This window comes from Ursus arctos, unplaced genomic scaffold (assembly GCF_023065955.2).
Source record: "Ursus arctos isolate Adak ecotype North America unplaced genomic scaffold, UrsArc2.0 scaffold_13, whole genome shotgun sequence".
Classification (NCBI taxonomy): domain Eukaryota; kingdom Metazoa; phylum Chordata; class Mammalia; order Carnivora; family Ursidae; genus Ursus; species Ursus arctos.
The window spans coordinates 57,176,049-57,197,383 of NW_026622797.1; the positions used below are offsets into that span (position 1 = coordinate 57,176,049).

General features: G+C 33.9%; 1 protein-coding gene across 7 annotated transcripts in view; it reads left to right on the top strand.

The window, feature by feature from the left end:
• The window catches only part of ASCC3 (activating signal cointegrator 1 complex subunit 3), a 317,566-nt gene that overhangs the window by 54,895 nt on the left and 241,336 nt on the right, over positions 1-21,335 (top strand). For all 7 annotated transcript variants that reach the window (XM_026511731.4, XM_048225883.2, XM_048225882.2 and 4 more), the window contains 4 exons: positions 4,487-4,607; positions 6,120-6,324; positions 7,054-7,195; positions 7,784-7,909. In XM_026511731.4, coding sequence (XP_026367516.2) covers positions 4,487-4,607; positions 6,120-6,324; positions 7,054-7,195; positions 7,784-7,909 — 594 coding nt within the window. The remainder of the gene's footprint in view (positions 1-4,486; positions 4,608-6,119; positions 6,325-7,053; positions 7,196-7,783; positions 7,910-21,335) is intronic.

Below are 21,335 nucleotides of genomic sequence, written 5' to 3' on the forward strand. Positions count from 1 at the left end.
AGCTGATCTCAGGATTCTACTGGGGATTCTTCATCTTGGAAGTAATGGAAGTCCTACTATTCAGAGCAAAACAGCCTTCTTGTCTCTCTTGCTAGGTCTTAGGTGGGTTATTTTTAAGAAGTACTGGGCTAAAAAAAAAAAAAAGGAAGTAAGAGAAAGAAAGGGCTCTTTGTGCTGCGATCCTCCTTCTGAGATATTACATTAGAAGTTGTCTTCCAGATATACTGGTGTTTTCCTTAAAGTTACGTTGGACTAAAAATTGGTGAATCTCTAATTTATCATGTGCGAATATTGTATTTCAGATTAAGTAAACTTGAAGTAGCTAAGAATATGTGTAAGGGTAACTCTGCCATGATAAATTATTTTCTTATGGAAGAAATGGTCTCAATTTAAGAAATAACACATTCTCTGAGAGTTGATAGAATATGAAAGACTTTGCATGCTGTATGTAGAGAGCATTTCTTACTGTAATTTGTTTGGATTATGGAGGTATCGTTTTTTGAATTTGCTGGTTTTAAAATATCACTCTTAACCTTAAGCACAGGGCTTACATTGAACTAATAGCAATTCAAAACATTCACTTAAAATTTTTAACAGAAAACTTGTATTTAATCTGTATCTTTTAACCATAAGTAATTTTTTGTTACTTTTAGTATTTTGGTTTTAATCATTTTGGTTTATAATTCAAAAAAATAGCTTCATTGATACATAATTCACATACCATACAATTCATCCATTTAAAGTGTATAAATCACTGGTTTTTAGTATATTCATAGATATGTATAGCCATCACCACAGTCATTTTAGAGCATTTTCTTTACCTAAAAAAGAAATTGTAAACATTTATCTTCTATCCTCCTATTCCTTCCCTGACCCGGTTCCCAGGCCCTAAACAACCACAAATCTACTTTCTGTCTCTAGAAATTGCTCTATTCTGGACATTTTTTACAGATGGAATCTTATAATATGTGGTCTTTTGTGACTGGCTTCTTTCACTTAGCAAAATGTTTTTAAGGTTTATCCATGTTGTACACTACTGCATTCCTTCTTATGGTTTAGGAATATCTGTTGTATGGATATACCACATTTTATTTATCCGTGCTTTAGTTGATGGACTTTTTGGCTATGTGAATATCCATATTTGTATACAAGTTTTCGTTTGGACACATGGTTGTAAATTCTTTGGGATATATACCTAGGAATGGAATTGCTGGGTCACATTGTAATTCTGTGTTTAACTCACTGAGGAACCACTGTGGAAAACAGTGGCTGCACAATTTTCTATTTCCACAAACAATGTATGAGAGTTCCAGGTTTCTCCACATCCTTTCAAGACTTGTTATTTTCCAGTTTTCTTAAATGGCCTTTCTAGTGGTTCTTGTGACTTTGATTTGTGTTTCCCTGATAACTAATGATGTTGAGTATCTTTTCACCTGCTTATTGGCCATTTATGTATTTTTCTATGGTAAATTAAGATCTCATTTTTAATTGGTGTATTTTTATTAGTGGTAAGAGTTCTTTATATATTCTGGGTGTAGACAGTGACAGTACCAGTCTCTTACCAGATACATGATTTGCAAATATTTTCTCTGGTTCTTCATTTTCTCCCTATTTTCTTGATGTTATCCCTTGAAGCGGTTTTTTTTGTTTCCCTAAAATCCAAATTATCTATGTTTTCTTTTGTCGCTCATGCTTTTGGTGTCATATTTAAGAATCTTTGGCCAAATCTGAGGACATGAAGATCTTCTCCATTTTCTTCTAAGAATTTTATGATGTTTAGCTCTTACATTTAGATTACTGATCCATTTTGAGTTAATTTTTGTTTATGGTGTAAGTCTAACTTCATGCTATTGCATATGACTAGCCAGTTGTCCCAGCATCATTTATTGAAAAGAAGGATCTCTCCTCACTGAATGGTTTTGTCATTTTTTGAAAGCTTGTTTATTAGTTTGAATAGTATTTTAGTGGAGTCATTAGTATTTTCTATATAGACGATCTCCGAAAAGAAATAGTTTTACTTTTTCCTTTTCAATCTAAATGCCTTTTATTTCTTTTTCTTGCCTAATTGCCCTGGTTTGAACCTCCAATGCAGTATTCAGTAGAAGTTACAAGTATAGACTCTTTTGTCTCATTTCTGTTCTTAGTGGCTTCACCATTAAGTATGATGTTAACTAAGGGTTTTTCATAAATGCCCTTTATCGGTGGTAGAAGTACCTGTCTAGTCCTAGTTTGTTGGGTGCTTTTTTCATGAAAGGCTGTTGGATTTCATCAAATGCTTTGTCTGCATCTGTTGAGTGGATCATGTGGTTTTTCTTTTGTTGTTGTTGTTGTTGTTGATACAATGCAGTACATCAATTGATTTTCTTATGTTGAATCAACTTTATATTCCTGACATAAATCTCACTTTGATATGGTGTGTAAATTCTCTTATATATTGTTGGATATGGTTTACTAGTATTTTATGAGGATTTTTGTGTCTCTATTCCTAAGAGATATTGGTCTGTAGTTTTCTTATGATGTATTTGTCTCGTTTCGGGGTCAAAGACCTGGGAAATGTTCTCTCTTCTGTTTTCTGGAAGAGTTTGTGAAGAATGGGCATTAAGTCTTTTGAATGAACTCACCAGTGTAGTCATTTGGACCTACACTTTTCTTTGTGGGTAGTTTTGATTACTAATTCAATATTTTACTTGTTACAGGTCTATTTAGATTGTCTGCTATTTGGTAGTTTGTGTCTTTCTAGGAATTTATTTCATCTAATCTACCACGCCCTGGGTATATTATTGTTATTATCTTGTTAATTTGTTTAGTGATTAGCTGGATTATTTTAGTGCAGACAATTCCTCTCACCCTTACCCCACAGTGTTTAGCTTCTGGTATTGTTTCTCAAGGAGGCACACTTTTGGGTATTTGCACAGTCACCCTGGGATGAAAGTAGTTTTGACAGGACCCTCTGCTTTTTTTTACTTGACCACACCAAGCTATTAAATTTACCAATTACCAGATAATTGCTCTGTTGTTTGTAGAAATGTCCTGGGGCATAAATTGCTCCATAAACTAATCCAATAAATTTGGGGCCCCTTTGAAGGAATAATTCCAGAGGTCATTGTTGATACTTATTCTCACCCAAAGAGGACTCCTCCCACTTGTTGCTCCTTAGTTCTCTTTTGTAACCCAGTTGTTGAATTTGTGAATCTCTAGTTACAGTTAAGCATAATCTGTGCTGTTTTTGAGATGGCCGAAGGCTTCAACTTCCTGCCAAGTTGCAAATGAGGACATACCTTTGGAAGAAATTGGGACCTTTTTGTTTTATAGTCTAAAATCTTTGATGCAAACTTTGGAGGTAGAAGTGGGGACAATAGAAAGCTTATATCTGAGTGACACCGTTGCTTTAGGAGCTGAGTACTTGATGGAAGGTGGGTAGGCAGTAGCCTAAATTCTTCTTGGCTTGCCTCTCCTGGTGTGGAATTAGTGCTTTATGAGCCAGGGTGAGAGTGATTGGGTTCTGTAACGTTTAGCTCAAAAGTCAAGATGTTCTAGAATTAGGGGCTGTGGCCTTGTATATAGATAATGTCCACAAAATGAACAGCAAAAATAAAATATTTATTAAATATTAACATTTCATATATACTTATCATAAATTCCTACTTTAATTATGATTTTATTTGTGTGGAATCTCTGAGAACAGTTAGAATTTGGCTAATATAAATCTTCACATGTAAAATTAGATATGACATTTCTGGAGAGGAAAAAAATTATATCCTTAGACCACGTATGAAGAAATCTAAAGGCTTTCTGGAGCAGTTATTTCTTACAATAATGTGATTGAGAGTCTTTCTAAATCACTAGTTCTCTGACACTGGAATCAGTTTAATCTTTGGCAATTAGTGTTCATAAGATACACATGGAAACTTTTATAAAAAGTTAAACCACTTGTGGAACTGTGTTTAGATTTCAGATTTATTAAGCATTAAAAATTATTTAAGCATTAAAATAAAATAAATTTAATAAAAATAATAAAATTAATTATTAAGCATTAAAAATTTGCATGTCATGAATCATTAAAACATTTTAATGGTTCTTTCACTCTATAATGACAGCTGTTATATGTAGTAAGTTGTAGGAAAAATGGTACTCTGGACTCTATTTGTGAAAAACAGAAAAGTATATTAAAAAGCAAATTAATTTTGAAATTTCCTTAGGTTATACCAAGAAAAGCCAAGTGTAAGAATTTGTTATTCTGTGAGTTAGCTTTAATTATAAATCATAATTATTTTGAAAAGTTGAATCATGTGCTTTAGTACTTGCAAATTGACTTTGTAAAGCTGAAAGATATATGACAATATGAAGAGTTATTTTTCATTCTTAAGTTATTTTTTTTAAAATACTTTTGGGTACTTCTTTCTGTGTTGGTTTGGCTTCATACCTCTGCTGAACTTGAAGATGGTGAGTTTGAGGTAACAATTGTTCTGATTCTTTCTCTTTTAAGCTATTTGAGCTGCTGGGACCTGATGGACTTGAACTTATTGAGAAACTCCTTCAGAACAGAATTACAATTGTGGATAGATTTCTTAATTCTTCAAATGATCATAAGTTGCAGGCTCTTCAAGGTAAGAAAGTATTCAGTGGTAATTCTAATTTGATGGAAAGATTCATTGGTTAGCAAATCTTTTTAATATAATTATGCTTTTAATATCCTTTGGCCTATTATATAATTTAGTGATACCACTTTTTAAAGTAGATTTTAGATATGGCAGAATATAAAACAAATATCAATGCCTTAAATAGGGTATTACAGTAGACATTCTATTTATGTTTAGGTATGGCATTTTTTCTTGCTGGAGATTTGAATAGACAATTTTTTTTTAAAGCAAATACATGTAGTATTTACTATGAGCCAAGTAGTGTTATAATTTCTTCCCAACTTTTTTATTTTGAAAACTTTCAAACCTGTAGTAAATGTGTAAGGATAATACAGTGAATGCTTGTATACCCTTCATGTGGATTTGCTAGTCCTTAACATTTTGCTTTCTTTCTCTCTCTCTCATTCTTTCTCTCATTATTATTCTCTTTACATATGCGCTCACACATACATACATAAACAAATACCAACTGTTAAAGTTTTTGCTGAACAATAGCCTAACTGTGGCTTAGATGAATTAGAAAACTAACTTTCCCATCTTGATGCTTCACCTAATTCATTCCTTGTTCTGTGTTGGATCTTAGAGTTTGGTAAAATAACTTGCACTGTGCTCCTTCAGAGTATGGACCAAATCTCAGTCTTCATTGTCTTCCTAGTTTAGCAGCAGTGCCTGGAACAAGTAGGTCTTCAATACAATAATTTTATTTGCTTACAGCAACACTCCGGTCAGTTAGTTACTCTAGGGCTGCAGTAAGCCAAGATACTCCTACTTGGAAAGATTTAATTAAACATAGAAGATAATCCTGTTGGAAGAAATATTTTCCTTAATATTGAGTTGGCCAAACCACAAGTTTAAATTGGACCTTGTAAACATTGAGCTTTCATTGACCTGATTCTTAGTGGTTCTGGCCGTCTTCCTTTTTTTTTTTTTTTTTTAAACTCTATTTCCATGAAAAGGTGTATCATATTCTTTATTTGCCTTGGTCATCTTATAAATGTATCCTGAGCTAATATTAATAAGTTTTATTTCATGTTTAAGTAAGTAGTAACATATTTTCAATTTAACACAATAAGGTCTGTTACATAGGGAAAAGTTACATCTAATATGAAAAATATTTTATTATGTTAACAGGAAGTGCTAATTAGTATTGATAATTATTATATTTATTGAAATTATATAAACAAATAATTTCAAAATTATAAAACTGAACTTTTAAATTCCTGGTGTTTTATCTAAGAATTTATAACACTAAACTATGTAATCTGTATAAAGAAAATGTCTGGTGACTTTTTTTAAGCCATTGTGTTAATATCACCTAGATATTATATTTTTAAAAACCTCTCCTTAAAACATACAATTAATGTGACAGTTTTTAAAAAAAATTAATTAGAGCATTGTGCTATCTTACATTTTGGCGAAGGGAAAAATGGTTTTCATAAAGGTTAAATTTATAAAACATTTCTTTAATTTGCTTTGTAGACAATTGCAAAAAACTTTTAGGAGAAAATGCTAAGCCTAATTATGGTTGTCAAGTTACTATTCAATCTGAACAAGAAAAGCAATTAATGAAACAGTATCGCCGTGAAGAAAAAAGAATTGCTAGACGAGAAAGAAAGGCTGGAGAAGATGCAGAAGTTGCAGAAGGACTTACGTGCTTTGATCCTAAGGAATTGCGGATACAAAGGTAATAAAAACCAGAAGCTGAAAAATGCTTCTGTTGTAATTGCTGTAACGACAGCAAAATATCATCCTTTTTTAGTTTAGCTTTAACAATTTAGATGATTCTTCTAGTCATGTTTTCTTATAATAACAGAATTTTGTTGTATGAAAACCCAATTTTCTGGGATAAGAAAGCAGTGATCTTAGAATACTCTTGGTTGCATCTGTGTAGGTGAGAGATTTGGATTACAGAGGTGTAAGCTATTTTTAGATGCTGTGCACACACCACTAGGTTAAAATTTGTAAAGCCTACACAGATTTATCTTGAGCCTTTTGGTTTTTTTTTTTCCTGGGTTAATAAGAATACTTTTCCTCATGTTATTTAGAATTAGGAAGGAGGAAAAAGGGATGAAGGCATTATGATACTTGTTCTTTTAAATATTGAATCCTGTTCTTAAAAAGGAATTGATACCTTGTTACACATCTCTGGATTGTGACAAACAAAATTATAAATAAGGAACATTAAATTAAACTTACCAGGTGATACTACCTAAAAATAGTACCTAAAAATGTGTTAACTCCTATGTAGTTATACAGAAAATTTCAGAAATGCTATTATCTTTCTTTATTTTGTTTCTTCTACTTTATAAGGGAAGGCTTCCCGAAATAGTTATTATAATGTGACTGTTTTAATATATGCTTTCTTTTGCAAGATAAAAATTTCAGATTTATCCTATTATGTTCGTGTTTACAGAGAGCAGGCACTTCTGAATGCTAGAAGTGTTCCAATTCTGAGCAGGCAGAGAGACATGGATATTGAAAAAATACGCTATCCCCATGTTTATGATTCCCAGGCTGAAGCCATGAGAACATCAGCATTCATTGCTGGTGCAAAGGTATGTCACTAGTATATGACCACTTTGGGGTAATATGTCTATTCTGAGGAAATAACACGTAGATTTTCCCTGTTTCTTTTGTGACTCTTGTATTATTTGATATACTATGCTAACTTTTATTTTAAAATATTGGGGAAAATGAAATAATGCTTGTTTGTAAAGTTCTTGACACATAGTAGGTATTCAGAACATATTTGTTCTTTTCCCTTTTGTTATTTATAGAACTTGTATTTTTGAGTTTTAGCAGTTGTATTATTTTTTGGTCTTTACACTGCAGTTTGCTCATTTTTCCTAGCCACACAAGTACATTTGTCTTCGGGAGACCATCTAAAAATATATACTTAAAATTCATCAGCATAATAGGTGTTTTATATGAGAGATCCAATATGTGAATAATTTGTGTGTATATGGGTTGTTTGTTTTGTTTAGTTTAGATTTGTTTTTCTTTAAATTAGCTATATTTATTTACCAGTGCCGTGTCTAAAGCCAGTAGTGTTCTTTCTCTCTCTCTCTGTTCTCTCTAATTAAAGAATCTTTACCAGAACAACTGTTTTTTTATTATTTAATTTTTATTTTTTATGTTCATAGATGATTTTACCAGAAGGAATCCAAAGAGAGAATAACAAGATGTATGAAGAAGTAAAGATTCCCTATAGTGAACCAATGCCAGTTGGCTTTGAGGAAAAACCAGTTTATATCCAAGACTTAGATGAGGTGAGATGATCATTTTATTTATTTAGTTATTTAGAAGACCAAGAGAGAGCACGCACACAGGAGCAGGGGGAGGGACAGAGGGAGGGGCAGAGGGAAAGAATTTCAAGCAGACACCCTGCAGAGCAGCGTGGAGCCCCAGGCAGGGCTCAATTTCAGGATCCTAAGATCTTGACCTGAGCTGAAATCAAGAGTTAGATGCTTAACTGATTGAGCCACCCAGGTGTCCCAAGATGATCATTTTAAGAAGTTGATATTTTGTTTTATGAATAGATTTGTACTAGAAAATTTATTTTTAAATGTCAGTAGTTGGCTGATATAGTAGAGAGGATATATGCAGTTGTTTACTGAAGAGGTACAGTAGGGGAATTTAAGGGTTTTTTTTGTTTTAAGATTTTATTTATTTATTTGAGCGGGAGAGAAAAGAGTGGGAGCAGGGGAGGAGCAGAGGCAGAGGGGCAAGCAGACTCCATGCTGAGCATGGAGCTGGACTAGGGGCTTGATCCCACAACCCTGAAATCATGACCTGAGCCAAAACCAAGAGTTGGATGCTCAACTGACTAAGCCATCCAGGTGCCCCAGGGGACTTTGAGTTTTAAAAACTCATTCTTCACACATTAAACATATCTTTGTATATCTATTTCTATAATTTCATGTTTGTTTTGTTTTTTTTAGTTAATATTTGATTTAACCTGTGTAGGCTAGCTTAAACTGTTTTAAAGGATTCATGTATTGATATATCAGACGGTCAACCTATAAAACGATAGAATACTATTTGAGGAGGGGATCAAATTCTAAACTATTTTCTTTATTATTCTCAACTTTTAAATTTTGATTAATTTCAGACCTATGGAAAGTTGCATGAATAGTATTAACCATATATCTTTTGTCTCCTTTGTTTACCATTTGTCAAAATTTTGCCATATTTGCTTTATCTCGAATTAATTTTTTTTTAAGGTTTTTTAATTTATTCGTTTAAGAGAGAGAGAGAGAGCCAGTCAGGGAGAACATGAGCAGGGGGGAGGGGCAGAGGGAGAAGGAGGGAGCCTGACACGGGACTTGATCCTAGGAGCCTGGGATCATGACCTGAGCCAAAGGCAGATGCTTAACTGACTGAGCCACCCAGGTACCCCTCAAAATAAACTGTTTCTTAGTTTACTTTTACATTTACTTAAATTGACTGTTCAGCTTGTTATTTATTATTTTCCCAAATTTTTAGAATTTTAGTAATAGTGTAGTTTTAGGAAGGGATTATTTATAATTTTGACTAATGTTTAACTTGTGAGGATTTGAGAAAGTTTAATTTATAAAGCTGTGTGGAAAAATAATCTTTCCCTTCAATAAACTTACCAAGTAGTGCCAATCCAGAATATACTGGAGACTCCATATACTCAATGTAGTTAAAACATTACTGTGGTAAACTTGTACAGCCCCTTGAAAGAGTATCCAGAAACATAAATTATATCGAATGTTGTACTCTAGTGGTTTTAGAGAACATCAGTATATAGAGGAAGGTGCTAGTGTGATTTGAGTATTTAAAGTTATTTGAATGACTTCTAGTAATAGGGCATTGTTAACTAAATTGCAATGCAGATTAATGATTAACTTTGTAATCAGGTGTCCTTGGGATCTGATTTATTGGATTGTCTGTAAATTGAAGTAAAAACTGTTCAGATGATCTTTTTTCTTTTTTCTTTAATTTATTTTATTTTATTATGTTATGTTAGTCACCATAGAGTACATCAGATGATCTTTTAAAATGTATTTGGAAACATCTTAATTTGTCAGAATTTAGTTTTACGTAACAATTTGCTTAGTCAAGTCTGTGAAATGTAATTGAGGTCAAATTGAAGTTCTTGGTGATCTACATTGGAGGTAGAGTTAGAATTCATGGTCTTGGAGTGCACGGGCTGGGAGGGGGTGCACGTAGGAAAAGAACTGGTATATTGAAGAAAACTTCTTAAGTCTATAATCAGACCAAACATGGGGGATGTAGGAAGGCGCATCATCTTATCCCTTTTTATAAGAGAGGACAGTGACACCCCCCCTGTAGTTTTTCTTTTTACCAACTCCTAAATACTCACCTGCATCAAATGCATCCATATGTACCTAAAATATGCCCATTATTTGGAGAAGTATGGCAAAGATGTAAGATACCTGCAGAATATTCGTGTAGATGGTGAGAGTGTTAATGTAGAGTATTTCCTAAAGACAATGTTGATAATGAGTAAGAACCTCTGATCAGTATCTCATCAGCCTTAGACTTAACACAGTTTCAATCAAGCATACATCATTTAATGGTTGTCAAACAGTTTCAGTCAAATCAGTTGATTATGGAGGCTTAAAGTATATAATCCAGCACCTTATTTTGGCACTTGTTGGCGACCTAGGTCATTTATTTTCTGTGTACCGCAGGATCTAGTCATCTGGATATTAAACTCACAGAGAAGTCAAAGAAATACATAAGCAGGTACTGAACTGAAAAAAAAAAATTCTTGAAGCATACATATTACTTTAAGTTAACCTTTTCTTCATGATCCCAGGGTCCTGGGATTGAGTGCAGCATCAGGCTCCCTGCTCAGCGGGGAGTCTGCGTTTCCCACTGTCCCTCCCCACTGCTCAGTCTCTCTCTGTCTCTCTCTCTCAAATAAATAAATAAATCTTTAAAAAAAATAAAGTTAAACTTTTCTGTCACCAAATGAAGTTCCTTTATATATATATATATATATATCAATCATATGTAATTATTTAGAAATATCAAATAATGGAGGTAAGCAAAAAGAGCAGCATAAAGCAGCATAAATAACCACAGCTGACCAAAATGAACTCCATTCTACACATGTATGCATGTATATTTTGTTTTATAAAATGGCATTTTGTCACACATATTGTTTTTTGTGTATTTGTGTAAATATCTACATATATCTTTCCATGTCAACAGACATATCTGTAACATCATTTGTAATCACCTGTTTTATAAAATTCTGTTTTATACCTTTATTACTTTTAAACCAATTTCCTATTATTACAGTTTTAAGTTATTTTCTATAGTAAGTTTATATATTAGACCAAAATTGTAATTTTATATTAGTGGGTTTCATCCTGTGCATCAGAATTACCTGTAGATCTTTTTCAAAATCCAAGTGCCTTCTTCCCTATTAAATTATAATCTCTTGGGATGGGCCCAAATACTTATATTTTAAAGATGATTTTTGGAGCACTATAAGTGATTGTGAAATACAGCAAGGGTTGAAAACCTATAAGAGTAAATAGTTTTATACATAATTCTTTTTAAACTTTACCAGTTATTATAAGCATTTTCATCATTAAGGATTATTTTGTTTATTGTATTAAATATGAACACTTTTCATTTGAAAACATTATTAACATTCATTGTCTACATAATGAATGGATCAGGCTTCTTATTTTTCTTTCATATTTATTTCTAAATAAAATCTTTGTTCATGTTAATTTAGATTATAGGAGTAAGAGTTTTCCTTAAATGGGTTAATGCCATCTATAACCTTAATGTCTGTTTGCCACGTAACCTAATGTATTTATGGGTTCCATGGAGTAGGATGTGGAAATCAGTGGGGATCATTATTCTGCCTGCCACATATGATATGGATGACCACAGTTTAACTTTTCATCTGTTGAAGGACGTCAGTGTTGTTTACAGTTTTGAGCTATTACAAATTGTATAATTTTGCTTAGGCTGTCATAACCACAGGCTGGGTGGTTAAACAAGAGACGTTTATTTTTTCACAGTTCTAGAGGCTAGAAATCCCAGATCAAGATGCTGATAGATTTACTTTCTAGTGAGGACTCTCTTCCTGGCTTGCAGACAGGCACTTTCTCACTGTGCCCCCCTGACCTCACACAGGCTCTTCCCTGTGTGGTGTTTCTTCCTCTTCTTATAAGGACACCAACTCTATTGGATTAGGACCTCACTTAGATGACCTCATTTAACCTTGTTATTTCCCTACCGGCTCTATTACCAAATACTGTCACATTGGGAGTTAAGGCTTTAATTTATGAACTTTGGGGGAATATAATTCCACCCATGATATGGATAAAGCTGCTCTAGACATTGTCTTCAGGTCTTTGTGTGAACTAGGTTTTCATTTCTTTGGAATTAATACCTGAGCATGCAATTATTGGGTCATATTGTAGCTGCATGTTTAGTTTTTTAAAAAACTACCACACTGTTTCCTGGAGTAACATTTTATATTCCCACCAGCAATCTGGTATGACTCAATTTCTCTACATACTTGCCAGCATTTGATGTAATCACTATTTTTTCTTTTTCTTTTGACCATTTTAATTTATATTTTTATATTTTATTTATATTTTTATTTTAACCATTCTGACTTAATGTAGATATTTCCCATCGTGGGTTTTTGGGGTTTTTTTGTTTTTTTTTAGGATTTTATTTATTTATTTACCAGACAGAGAGAGAGAACAAGCAGGAGGAGTGGTAGGCAGAGGGAGAAGCAGACTCCCCGCTGAGCAGGGAGCTCTGTGTGGGGCTCCATCCCAGGACCCTGAGATCATGACCTGAGCCAAAGGCAGATGCTTAACCCACTGAGCCACCCATGTATCCTTACCATTGTGGTTTTAATTTGCACTTCCATAAGCAGTAATAATATTGGAGAAGAATACATTCAAATGCAATATGTCATTATAAGTACATAATTAAACCGTTTGGTGTCCTGTCACTTTAGATAATGATCCTACCAGATGTCATTAGCATGAATAGTAATTTAGACCTCAGGAAAAAATGTAGGTGTTAACAGAATGTTTGTTTAGTGGATGCTTTTGTTGGTTTGGATCTTTTTTATACAAGGTGGGATCTTTATGTATCATGAAAAGTACTCCTGAAGATGGTATCTTTCTCTTTTCACTGGGTTCATATTGCATGCCATTCCTAACAATCCTATGGAAACATAGATAAAATCCTCTCCTGACTGACTGTCACATCAGATAATTTTGTCCTGGTTGCAATGCAAAGTTGAAGATTGACAGTAGAGCTGCTGGAGAGTAGTTCAGAAGAGAAATGCGAAGCACCTAAATTAAGAAAGTGGCAGCCTATAAGTAAAATGGGATAATAGAGAATAACTTAGGTACTAGTGTATGTAACTGATTAAATAGGAGGGGATGAAGCAGAGAGAAGACTCTAGAATGACATCTAAGTTTTTGTTTGAATCTAGAATGATGTCCAGATCATCATGGGTGAGTGATATTGTCATTTACCAAGGTGAGGAATAGAAGAAAAGGAAGGGTTTGTACATGTTAAGTCTAGGAGGCAGAAAACCACGTTGGTTAAGGACAGGGCCTTCGATTCTAGGCTGACCTCGTTTGACTTGCATCCTCCAGTTTCCAGCTCTGAGACTTTGGGCAGTTTACTGTCCTCTGTGGGATCCAGTGTTTCATTTGTAAAATTGGGATAATAGTACCTTCGTCATAGTTTAATTGTGAGGATTAAATTTATTTATATAAAAATCTTTGAAGACTGGTACGTACTTAATACATTTTAGCTAAAATGTTAGCTTAAAATGAAGATGTAATGGTGAAAACATTGAGGCCAGAGTGTGGATAAAACAAAAAGACTTATTGTTATTTTGGAAATTATATTTGGTAGACAAATTACTTCTGTGTTCATTTATGCTTTTTGGCTATTCTTTTATTCCAAACACATGTGGGAGTAGTATTGGATACTATCCTACAAGATCAGAAGAACTGAACTTACAGTCACTCTATTAAGACATTTAGAGTAGTTTCTAATTGTTTGATAGAAACTAAAGAAACCAGTCATTATAATTACTGACTTCTGTGGTTATTCAAGAGAGACATTTTGAAAAAACTGAAATAGAATAAATATAAAAAGTACTACTTTTCTTGTTGTACTTTGTTTTCTGAACCTGAGGTGGGGATCCTAAAGCCAAAGAGTTTCTTGACACAGTTTGATCTGATCAAATTATAAAGACAAGAAAACTAAAGCATCCAGAAAAACACTTCAGAGTGTGGATCTTTTTCATGAGACCACTTTGAAATGGGTGGAATGTTGCTAAAACCTGGACATGACCCCAAATAAAAAGCCTTTTCTAAAGCATCCCACAAGGCTGGTTATTACACTGTCAAGCATATCATCAGAACCATGGCCTTGAATCACTCACTGCCTTTTTAAGAGGTGGTATCAAAAAATAATAACAAAAATATAAAGTTGAAAGTTGCAAAGTGAGTTTACAATCTTGTTTACACGGATAGGGATCTTAGTAAAGATTTCATAGATTTCATGGGGAAAGAAATGATGTAGCACAAATTAAATTTCTAACCATTTTATCAAATTCTATTTCCCTTAATAAATGCCTAGCTTCACCTGGAGATTGGGGCCATGAGAATCCTGATTCTGATATATTTGTTTGCTAGATCTTTTAGCACAGAATACCATCAAAACAAACAAACGAACAAATATTTTCTACATGTACTACACCTAGTGCACTCCTTCTACATCCTTATAATCCCTGTAATACATTGTCATTCTTTTTGCTTTAACAGTCTTTTTAAGATATTAAGATATTCAGGGGCACCTGGGGTGTAGTCAGTTAAGCATGGAATGTGGGTTTCAGCCCGGCTTGTGATCTGAGGGTTGTAAGATCGGAGTCTGCTTGAGAGTCTCTCTCCCTCTCCCTCTGCCCCTCCTGCTCAGGTGTGCTCTTTCTATCTATCTCAAATAAATCTTAAAAAAAAGATATTAAGATATCTAATAAAAACAAAATTTTTATACTTGTGTACCTATCAGGTTACCCTTTATGCCTTTGTGTAGATCAGATTTCCATCTGGTATTTGTTTCTTATAGTGCAAGCTTTTTGATGAATTCTTTCAGATTTGCATGTCTGATAAAAGTCTTCATTTTGTCTTTGTTCTTGACAGATATTTCATTTGATATAGAATTCCAGGCTGACAGTTGTTTGTTTTTTGCCAGTCCTTATAGATGTAGCTGTGTTACATTGCTTTCATTGTTTCTAATATTTTATTCTTAATCTTCTTCTCTATGTAATATGCTTTTTTTCTGGTTGATTTTTAAGATTTCTCTTTGTTATTGGTTTTAGGCAGTTTGATTATGATGCGACTTTATATTAGCTTTCTGTCATTGTATAAGAAATTACCAAAAATTTAGTGACTTAAAACATCCATTTATTATCTCAGAGTTCTGGAAGTCTGATTTGAGTGGGGTTGACTGGGGTTCTCTGTTTACTGTTTAATAATGGCAGAACTGTTGTTTTGGCCAGGCTGATCCCGTATCTGGAAGCTCTGGGGAAGGATTCCCTTAACAAGCTCATTCAGATTGTTGGCCAAATCTACGTCCTTAGAGTTGTAGAACTGAGGTTCCCGATTCTTTGCTATCTGTTGTTCTTAGCTCCTAAATACTACCCACATTCCCTGGCATATGGCCCACTCCTGTCTTCACAGCCAAAAGGGAGTATCAAATTTCCTGTGTGCTCTAAATCTCTGACTTCTACTGACAGTGAGAAAACTCTGACTTTAAAGATTCGTGTGAATAGGTCAGATTTACCCAGATAATCTTCCTTTCTAAAGGTCGGCTGTTGCATATGGCATAATGGAATCATGGACGTAACATCCATCATACTCATAGGTCTGGGGTTTATGCAGGCAGTATGCTGTGGAGTGTGGCAGGGATTGAGGAGGAGGTCTTGAGAGCCAGCTTAGAATTCTGCGTAGCACTGCCTTGGTGTGATTTTCTTCAGGTATTTTGTGCTTGCTATTGGTTAAGTATCTTGGATATGTGGGTTTCTGGTTTTCAACAAATGTGGGAAATTTCCGGCCATTATTTTTACAAAAATTTTCTACCCCTTCCTCCCTTTTAGGAAGTCTTATCACAGATACATTAGGGTTCCTGCAGTTGTCACACAGCTTACTGATGTTCTGTGAACTTTTATTTTGTTTTTTATTATTTTTCTCTCTCCATGCTTCATTTTGGGTGGTTTCTATTGCCATGTATTTTAATACATGAATTTTAATACAGCGAATTTTAATTTGCTGATCTTTTTTCTTCAATGTCTAAGATACTCTGCATACTGTTCAGTGTATTTTTCATCTAGCATTGCAGTTTTATCTCTAAAAGTGTAATTTTTTTTTTATTTGATATCTTCTATGCCTCCACTTGCACAGTCATTTCTATAGATTGGGGTCAGCAAACTTTTTTTGTAAAGGGGCAAATAGTAATTATTTTAGGCTTAGTGGACCACATAAGATCTCTGTTCAACAGTCATTATTGTTTTCTTTTTATTAAAATACCTGTTCAAAATGTAACGACCATTCTTAGCTTATAGGCCATAAAAACCAAACCAAACCAAAATAAAACAAAAACAGATGTCTGGCTAGATTTGGCCCATAGGCCATAATTTCCTGACTTTTGCTCTAGTGACTTGAAGGGTCTGTCATTTGTGTTATTACTTGATTTATTTTAGTTGATCAGATCAGTTTTTATTCTTACTATAATTTTTTCCTGCTTTTGTAGCATGCACGGTCACTTTTTATGAAAACTGGACATTGTGATTTTATCTTATTGGGTACTGGATATTTCTGTATTCTTATAAACATCCTTGAGTTTATTCCTGGAATATAGTTAAGTTACTTTGGGTCAGTTTGAGCTTTTCAGGTCTTGCTTCTAAAATTTCTTAGGTGGGCCAACACAGCATTTAAAGGCTAGTTTTGCCTCACTACTGAGACATAGCTCTTCTGAGCAAAGTACTCTGCTTAATTCCCAGTAAAATAAGAGGTTTTCCACTATGGTTGGTAAAAACGGGTGCTGTTCCAGACCCTATAGGGTGAGGTTTATTTCCTCTAATCCATTTAAGTGGTTCTTTCCCCTACCTTGGGTGCTTTTCTCATATGCTTGTGCTAGTCAGCACTCACCAAAGACTTAAAGGAGACTCTTGCGAGATCTCTGGAGCTATCAACTCTCTCCTCCTGATTATTATTATTTTTTTTTTACAATAAAAATATCTTTCCCAAATGGAGAAACTCCGCTCTAAGGGAACAAAGTAGGACATGAAGTTGATGCAGTTGAGAATTATTATTCCGTCAAAACTCACGAAATGCCTGTGTTTTAACAGAATCTTCGGTGTTTATTTATGGATTTTGTTTTTCTTTTTGAACCAAAAGCAGCAGATAACTCTGGAAATTGGGAATTATAGCAAGTTAAAAGAAGGTCTGTTTTCCCCCTTCTCTCTGAGGGAGGCCAATAGTTTATTGCATTCCCAAATAAATCATTTGTATCAAAGAAAGGAAATAATCCCGTTTTCAAAATTATAAATTATCAGAAAAGTAAGATCTGTACTTTGAAGTAAGGTCTTAAGTAAAATGAGAAAAGAAAAAAGAAGTTGATTCCAAACCATTTTTTCCCATTCTTTACCTACAGTAGTGGTTTTCACTGGGCAGACCCCCTGCCCCATCCTTCCTAAAAAACCGTTTGGCAATATCTGAAGCCAGTTTTGGTTGTCACAGCTAGGAGGGTGCTACTGTCATCTAGTAAATAGAAGCCAAGATGTTGCTGAACATTCCAGAGTGCACGTGACAGCCTCCCAGAACAAAGAATTACCAAAATACCAATAATGCCAAGATTGAGAAACCACAATAGAACAGAGCCAAGAACTTTATATCCTCCACAGTTAGATACCTGAAAAATTGGTCCTTTTTTTTCTCTTCTAAGCATTGAATGAAATCTAAAAATACTACAAAATAAGTTTGTTAAAACTTTTAATCTCTAATCATTCCCTTCCCAAGCTGCTTTGATATTGTTGTCGCATATTTTAGTCTATCTTGTTTTAAATTTTGTCAGATATTATTATTATTGTTACTATTATTTTACGGTCAGTAATTATTTGGTTTTACCTATATATTTTGCTCACTTTTTTAATTCCATCAGTGCGTTCATGTTCTGTGACTTTTCCCTTGCCTGAATTTTCTTTAGCGAGAATCTGATACTGACAAAAATCTCTTAATTTCTGTTAATCTAAAATGCCTTTATTTTACCTTGTTCTTGAAAGATATTTTTGCTGGTAATAGAATTCTAAGTTCATACTTATTTTCTCTTAGCACACTGAAGGTATTACCCTATCACATCCTATCTTAAAACATTGAAGATGTCATTATAACATATCTCCTTTTCTTTTTTGCTTTTGAAAAGTCTGCAACCTGTGTTTTTTGTTTTGTTTTGTTTTGTTTTTTTGAGGTAAGCTTTCTCTCTGGCTGCTTGTAAGAGCTTCCCTTTGCCCTCGGGATTTCCAATTTTATCATGTTTCTAAATCTTTTTTTGTAACTTATTGTTCATTTTCTTATTCTATAACTTGTTTAACGTTGGGCGGCCAAAAGAAGGAAGGAAGAAGGATTTTACATTTTTCATGTATCTATAACTTGACAGACATTGTTAAAAATGAAAAAAGAAATAGATGTGTTTCCCCTGTCTTCAGTGAGCTTGCAGCATAGCTGGGGACAAGAAAAAGACATCTTGCTGAGTATTTACAAACAATATACCATAGAATGCACTAAGTACAAAATCAGTAGTGCAGATTTAATCAGTCGAATGGAAGGCACAGGGATTTAGCCCAGGCTGTGGCTGTTAATGACAGTTTCTTGGAGAGCATGAGGCTTGAGTTGTTTCTTGACTGCTGTGTTCAGGGGGAATTGATCTTTATCTGACCAGTGACAATGAATTTAACAATGTGTTTTTGTAGTAGAGCTGGTGTGGGATGTACAGAGAAAGGAACATTTCTTGACTTTTGTGATGAAAACTTTGTGTGGACCTCGTATAAAATAGTAGAGATTATGTCTTGTCCATACAACTTTTTCTACAGAAACTTGAAAATGGTATTTCTATTTTAAAAACTTGGTCACTGTCAGGCCACTATTTTATGATTAGAGTATTATGTGACGTATTACTATGGAAAACTGTAAGGAAAACCTTAAAAATTTCTCAGCTTATTCTCAAAGGTAATTAGGGATTTTGAAGTACTCTGCTCTGTGTGAAAAGCATGCTTTTGATGGACTATATTATCTTCTGTTTTGGAGGTCAGTAAGGGTTCAGTGTGTATAAATGTGATATATTAGATAGCTTTCTTGTAAAGTTATAAATAAAATATTTTTATTTATTTGTGACTCTCAGCAATTATTTAAATTATATGATTAAAAAGTAATGTTTACTTGTTATGAAAATGCTCTGTAGTTCAACTATATGAAACAGCTAGGTCTCATTTGAAGGGAAATTCTATCTATATTTTTCCTTATAAAGAAGAATTAATTTTGTCTCTCTGACCTGAAGTTCTTCAGGATCGTAGTATTATAAAGTCTACTGGGAACACTTGCAAACTGCTAACTAGGAAAAGGGCATCAGCTGCTTGAAAAAAAAAAAACCCTGCTAACGAGAGAGAGTTATAACTAACATCTGTGCCTCTAGCTAGGAGTAATCTAACAGAACTTTCTTTATAACATACACTTTATTGATTTTATGGCAAGAAATTAGAAGAGAGATTAAAAGCCTAAAACATATTTTGCTGTCCCAAGAATGATAATTTTAGAACTCAAATGAATTCAGAAGTCTGAAAAATAGATGATTTTAACTTGTAATGTGAGAATTTCAAATTGCTTTAGAAATAGACTTAGTCCATATCTTCCAATATATCTATCTATGTATTGTGGTTACACAGACCACAATACACAGACCACAATAATAAACAGAAATATTTGATATGATTGTGTTTTGCTATTTATAGATTTTCATTATTTTCCTCTGGAAATATGCATGGATTGGTTATCAGTCATCAGTAATCATTTGAGTTCCCTGATTGATACAAGGCATTGTGCTAGGAGGTATGATGGGCACAAAGCAGTTTAGAATTATGATCCTGCCTTTAAATGAAATTTATCCAGTTAGGCAAGGAGAACTGAGGTTAAATTCCACTCTTCACCATTGGCATGTTTTGTGATGTGTATCAGATTACATAGCACCTCTAAATTTCAGTTATCTCATCAGACTATTTATTCTGAAGATTATGTGAGTCAACACACAGTGTGGCGGTGTGTCTGATACATTTTAGGTGATCAGTTAATTCCCAGCCTAAGTAATACTTATATAAACTGTTCTCACATCGATAGCTGAGTTTTGCTGTTTTATCTGGAAGGAGTACACTTTGAGTCTTTCTATTAAGAGATGTTGATAGGTGGAATTATTTTGGTATAAATAACTCTTCAAAATTCCTCAAAGTTGAATGCTGAAGTAGTGTAGGAGACAGTTTTAATTAATAAAGATAAAGCAAAGTGACTTATATTTCTTTAGTTAATACTTTTCATTTTATTAGGTACCACGTATTGCATTTTCTAAACTTAATTCCCTTGTGTAAACCCTGCAAGCAAGTTTAGAGAGAACAAGTTTAAATTTCATCCAATGGTGCAAATTTCAGTGACTAAACATAGGCTACCTTGCCTTTTAAATTAAAAAAAAAAAAAGATTTATTTACTTATTTTAGAGAGAGAGAGAGCGTATGCAATAGTGTGGGGAGGGACAGAGGGAGAGGGGAAGCAGACTCCCCGCTGAGCGGGGAGCCTGATGTGGGGCTCGGTCTCAGGACCCCGAGATCATGACCTGAGCCAAAACCAAGAGTTGGACATTTAACCAACTAAGCCACCCAGGTGCCCTGTTTTTACATTCTTAATAAACTGTTACATTGTTGATAAATTTCAGAGTTATATGAAAATAATAATTATATATGTTGGGATAATTTAAATATATTGGGGGAAATCATTGTATAAAGAAATCTCAATGTATTCTTAAGCAATCTACATAATCATCATGTTTTATTACATAAGTGTTATGATTTCTTCCTTGAAATGTTTTGCTTATCCTTTTAAATCTCTGCATACTATTCAGGAGGTTCAAGCAAAACATTTTTTCTTTTAGGGACCCCCCTTACTAAATGTATGCCTTCAACTTGATATACATGTTTCAAACAAAAGTTTTTCTCAGTAAAATGTACTTTGTTTTTTTCCAGAGTAGGTTATGTTAAATTATTAAAGAACAGATGACTAAGAAAACCTAGTCACTGTGTTGGGAGGTGGGTAGGGAAAGTTAGGGTAACAGTTCTCAGTCTTGCTTGTGCTTGATAATCACTTGGGGTGCTATTAAGAAATGTACAAATTACCATTCCCACCCTAGACAATTGAATGAAAACCTCAAGGGTTGAGTTCTGAAAATGTCATTTTAAAGAGCATGCACACTCCCTACCCCAAGTATGAGGAGCCTCTTCCCCAAGCCCTGGCTTCCTCAGCATACCCTCAACTGAGTGCCTCTCTGGCAGTCTTCAACTAAATCCTTTCCCTATTCTTTTGAGTGGTGTGTTCAATGTATTTG